The 6,000-nt window shown below is 40.1% G+C and overlaps 1 protein-coding gene across 1 annotated transcript in view; it reads right to left on the reverse strand.

Moving 5' to 3' along the window:
- itga10 (integrin, alpha 10) overlaps positions 1–5,587 on the reverse strand; it is a 44,683-nt gene extending 39,096 nt beyond the window's left edge. The window contains exon 1 of the mRNA XM_020927946.2: positions 5,292–5,587. Within this exon, the coding sequence (XP_020783605.1) occupies positions 5,292–5,343 (52 nt within the window). The 5' untranslated portion in view covers positions 5,344–5,587. The remainder of the gene's footprint in view (positions 1–5,291) is intronic.
- Positions 5,588–6,000: the final 413 nt, after the last annotated feature.

The raw sequence follows: 6,000 nt of genomic DNA on the forward strand, positions 1-6,000 counted from the left end.
ACCTAGAGTATTTCATAATAAAGTACAGTACAGTGGTTGAGTTGTTTGCATCATAACAACAAGGTTCTGGGTTTGATTCATGAAGCTAGGTTTTTTTAAATGCAGCATTTAAAAATATTGTAAACAACCCCAAGAGAAACTGCATAAGAATTCCGTGCATTTCAGAACATGTTTGTATTGTATTGTATACCGCCCTCCTCTTGGTATTCCTGTTGCCTCACAGAATTTAGAAAATGTGCACGGAACTCTCATCCATCATGTTGTCCTGAACAAGATCCTACCTCAAAAATAAATATAGGTCAAATGCAGATAATATAATCCTCTATTAAACTGTACTACATATGGTCAATTCAAGACTGCACTCTCCTAAGATAATACACCTGAACCTGACCTGGAACTCAAATAGGATCAGTAGGAATTTGAGCCCAATTTGAATAGAAGTACATTGATTTGCACAGCTTAAATGGGACCTGTCTTTTCTCAAACACTGAACTCGTATGTGTATACATGTGTATACAGTACAATACAAAAAAGGTTTTGGCTTAAAATTATATTTTGTATGCATAGTATGTAATTTATTTAGCTATATGCAAATATTTGTAAAGTTCCGTGATCAGTGTACATAAACAGCCACATCAGTTTTGAAACTATGGAATGAATAGTGACAGGTTAATATAAGTTTTTCTTCTTCCCACTTTCTCCTTTTTGAGAAATGTGCTTTTTTGTTGTTTACAATGTATATGTAGTATGTGTGATTATTGTTTCTCTCTTGGTACAAACCTGAAATTAAAATGAATCAATCAATCAACTCCAGAACTCAAAGCTTAACTTGTGGACACTGGACAGCAACGCATTATTAAACATGACAAACTGATGGTGCCATATATGTACATGACTTTATTTCATCATAAATAATAAACTGCAGAAGTTATTTAGCTGAAACTCAACTCAATCACTCCCCTATTCAATAAACCGACTGTCACTTGTGCTTGGTCTGTCCACTTCTTCAGTACTGATTCAAATGACTTAAAGCTGCACCACATGTCACCTAATTGTGTTAAAATGTATGAAGATGTTATTGCTTTCGTTAGGACGCTCCACAATATGACATTAAACTTATCTCTGTTTCCCTAGATGCGAGCATCAGACACCATCAGGTCAAGTTAAAGGTGATATCCGTGGAGAGGCAAACCAGCTCACAGTAAGTTTTTTTTTAACGTTTTCTTTTTAGCAAGATCTGCACTTAAGTAAATGCTAGTTTAATGCCATACTGTGGAATATTACTAAACAGTAACATCATGAAGACAAGCAATTGGCATACCTACATACACTTACAGGGCTTAATGCTCAATTTGCACTTTTTTGTGAAATCAGATTTTTTTCCAAGGTCATTCAATTTAAATACGACTTGTCTGTGATCTCCAGTGTGAACTTTAAATGCCCCAAAAGTGTCTCGCATGTGCATTAGAGGACACATCGACGTCACATGCAGTCAGTGTGCTCAGTGTTTTTGGAAGTCACCTAAACGCTGGGCATGTCTCCCAAAATATGGCCCAGTTTTTCGTATAATGGACAGGTTACACGTCCACGGCCGCTTCGTTCGTTTGAGTCTTTAGCTTCCTTGTATTTGGCTCACAGGCTCTTTATTTTTGTTGACATTATTGACATTCCGATAAGACCCCTCCAGTTTAGCCTGAATACAGTGATCCCCCCAAATATTAATGAACTCGCTGTAGGTGGGATGAATGCAACCTGGCCGTTCAAACTGAAGCCGCATGTCAAAAGATCAAATATGTATCGGTTTTAGGACCACATATCCAAGTCTCATGGATCACATTTGAAAAAATCGGATCAGTGTTGCTCAGACTGTGATTGAAAGATCAGATACAGGTCACATTGGGGCGAAAAAATCAGATTTGGGTCACTTTAGGCTGCAGTCTGAACACAGCCTTAGAAAAGTTATGCATTGGACCTATGAGAGAAAAATGACATTGAGCTGGCAACTGTGTCATCTTGTATCGAAGAACATATTCAGGAACTTCTGTTAAAGTAATCCACTGTTGAGCACCTCCGCTTCACCTCCTCTCACTCCAAACACAGCTTGTGTCTTCATTATCAATGCTGCTGTATTCTCACATGTGTCACTCTCTCCCGGGGACCAACCGTGGGCGTAGCAAATCTTAAAGTCAGCAAATGATGAGAAGAAAAGGAGACAATCGTTGCTGTGAGAATAACACTGAGGATTTATGAATGAGAGGGGATCCACACACCTGCGTTGAACATTTTACTTAAGCATAACAAAGTGTAATAGACTTGAACTGCCGGCTGCTGCCTGCATTAAGTCTCTGTTTAAAGCATTAACATTACACGCATACCCCCGCACTGGGCTCACCTCCACGCTCCACTGACACATCCAAACACACATCCAGCTCCTCTGCAAATCCTCATATATCAAAACATAAACGGCTATAGGCTTCACTTAAAGGTGCACTCTGTAACTTTTCCAATTCATCCACGACCTTCTTGCTTTACTGAGAATACTTTAGGATGCTGAGGCCTCTAATTCACTGACCAGAAATGCAGTAAATATCAAAACATATGCTCTAAAGCTTCATATATAGGTGCACTGTGTAGCTTTATGGTGGTGAGCGAACCAGCACGGGTTTGTTACTGCTTTGCCTTGAATGTTCCACAGTATGGCATTAAACTTATCTATAGTATCACCTTGGAGACGTCACATGAGGATGAATGTGCCAACTCCTTGTCAGACCTAAACTGTTACAACTTAAGTTTAGTTTAGTTTAGTTTAAGTAAGTAAGTTTTTATTTATATAGAGTTTTTCACAGATATTTGTCACAAAGACGCTTTACAGATCATTATTCATTCACTCCAGACCTGGTGGTGGTAAGTAACTTTTGTAGCCACAGCTGCCCTGGGGCTCTCTGACAGAAACTTGGCTGCCAATCTGCGTCATCGACCCCTCAGACCAACACCATCACTCACGCACAAACCACTTTCATACTGGGCAATGTGGGTGAAGTGCTTTGCCTAAGGACATGACAGTTTTTTGTGACTGGCGCCCCACTGTCTCATTTATTTAATGAGACAGGGACAGTGCACAGTCTACATTAACCTTAATAGAAGAGATACATTGTAGTAGGTTGTAGAGCCAGTGCGAATTTCAACCTGTAGTCCCTGAGCAGGTTGATGCTACAGTCCATAAAGTTAAGAAGTCTTGACCTTAATCTTCATAGAGAAAAGCAATTGAAATCTACAGGCCAAATTCGCAGGTCAGATCTGTGGAGAGGAGACACTGCTCAGAGAAAGAATGCATGTTTCCAAGGTGTATTTTTGGTAATTAAAACAACTGTAACTCATTTAATATAAAAGTTGGGTGCGTTTAGATGAGGCAAGCATGTAGTGGACCATGTGAGAGAAATGTTACACAGTGCATCTTTACACTGCAGGGGCCTTATGACACTGTTTTCTGTTCTATGTTATAATGTTATTTCCTCATCACAAACATACCTAGAATTATGTTTTGTTTAACACACAAACGCTGCTTTCTTCTCTTAAACAGAAAACACTCTGTTCCACCTTGTAATGTCATGTAGTAATACAGGAAGTGCTTCACTGTGTGTTTAAACTCCATACACCCTCACTAGAATCGTGGATAATTTCAGCTCTGGAATTGCCAATCTGCCAAAGTTAAAGGTCGCTGTTAACTTGAAAACTATCTCTTCATGATGTCACAAGGTGGAACAGAGCATTTTGAGCTTTGTAGATGTAGACAGATTAATTACAAAGCGTTACTCAAACATGTGTGAATGAAACAAAACACAACTCCAAGTCTGTTTTTGATAAGGTAACAACATAATAACACGACTTAACCTCACAACTCACAACAGTAAATTTTGCATAATAAATTATCTTTAAATAGAAGTAGGTGTTTAACTCTAATTACACGCATAATTTGACTGCTGCAGTTTAGGTGTAAACTATTGTGAATGAATGTGGAACTCACACACAGAGATGGAAAAGATCTGACCATGTTGGTATCCGGCCATGGTTAGGCGACATGCCATGCAAAATAACACCTTATTACATATGCTTATCTCTCCTGCTACAGTTATGGCAGACAACAATGGTCTTTTTATGCAGAATCCCCATAGGACGTCAAAATTGCTAAATGAGGTGTCTGAGGCTGCGCTACTGAAGTGAGCCTATAAGAAACAGGGGGTAGAAGTTCACTCTGGAGGAACCCACATGGTCATATCAGGAGTTGGGGGTCGTTTAGACATCAAGATGGAAAGGGCTGATACGGCTAACGCGGTCAAGTTGCACGGCTGCCATGAAGTGTCAGCTAAAACAGGAGCTGAACTACTAACCTTTGGCACAGCAGCAAAATCTTTGAGCTGCAAACATCTAACAGGAGGCCCCTAACAAGCATGAAGCTCACTCCTCCATCTCCACTGATGCGTTTTCCAGCTCTGAATCCAAAACTATTATTTAGCGTAACTCCCTATAGGTTTTGATCATTGGGCATGTATGGAAAGAGCCCATATGTTTTGATGGGGTTTCCCTCGTCTGCCGCACACAGCCATGTTAGGAATGTCTCCATGGTCAGTCGCTACTGTCACGCAGCATAACGACCCAGCGCTAAAGAGAGTCAAGAGACACGTGCGGCACCATTACACGCACATGTTGCTTGTTTAAGATACGAACTAAATTATCACATTTTTCAGAATACAGACAGTGTGGGGGGTCATGTTATGGTCAGCAAACACACATCAGTCAAAACAAGTTTAAAGTCATGGTTAAATTCATGCTCTATTTGACTTCTGTGGTAGAAGCTGTTATTTCTTTACATAGAATGTTCCACTGTATGGCATTAAACTATCCATCTCCATGGAGACACAACCAGGTCAACTCAGAGGTTACATCTATGGAGAGGTGGCCCACTCACAGTAATAATGCATGCTTTTGGAGTTTTTTTTTTTAGCAATAAAACATAGCAAAAGAAAAATTTCAATTGGACCAGAACTGAAGAAGGTGTTTGGATGAGCTGCAAAACTTCCATCCAGTTGACAGAATTAATTTTTTCTTTTGCTATGGATCCTTCCTGGACAACTGGGGGATCACAGTTAGCAATAAAACACTTGAATCTAAAGTAATCTAAAGACAAAAGTTAATGCCATACTGTGTAACCTGTAATTCCAGGTTAAAGCAACAACATCTCCAGCAGGTGGCGGACCTCCCACCACAAAAGTCACATAGTTGACTGTTCTTACCTTTGAGAAGGAGGATAAACTCCAGGCACAACAGGTATTTACGCAGCTCCATTTACAAAAATAAAACAACTATATTTGGTCCTCTTTAATTATTGCATTTGCGAAATCACTTCCACTGAGCTGTTATTAAAGCAGGTCACACTTCCCACACGCTCCTTCACTTTCCCATTCCCCAGGAGATGTGTAAAATCAGTCCAAACGGCGCAACAGTAGCATGACTTCTGTGCGTAAAAAGACTTCTCCCTCGAGTTCTGTTCTCCAACGCAGGATTCAGTTTGGAATAAATACAGGTTTTGTTGTTTAGGATGATGAAGCTTCAAAGTCAAATCCAAACTTCACTGACTAGAAACACAGCAACTTTTGGAGTAAAAATACGTCTTAATGGCCCATGTATTGGCCGTGAAATTCCAGCACCTGTCCCATCCAACGAGTCTGAAGTGATTAAACCATCACTAATGCGCAACACCTTCCCAAACAGGACAATACTTCCGCGCGCTTTCCTCTGAGCGTCTGGAGCGCCTCTTTGAATAACAAGCCAAAAGTTTCAGTCCCGGAGTTTCTTTAAAGCCTCGTCGCTCATGGTGCTTTCAAAAACAATGTATACAAAATAAACTCAATATGGATAGTTTTTTGTCTGCGTAAAAGTCCAACGTCGTGCCACTTTCTAGAGAAGTAACATGAAAGAGCGCATTTATCCTCAGTCTCCCCC

The sequence above is a fragment of the Boleophthalmus pectinirostris genome, unplaced genomic scaffold (assembly GCF_026225935.1).
Source record: "Boleophthalmus pectinirostris isolate CB_2022bp ecotype Guang Dong unplaced genomic scaffold, ASM2622593v1 HiC_scaffold_6, whole genome shotgun sequence".
NCBI lineage: Eukaryota > Metazoa > Chordata > Actinopteri > Gobiiformes > Gobiidae > Boleophthalmus > Boleophthalmus pectinirostris.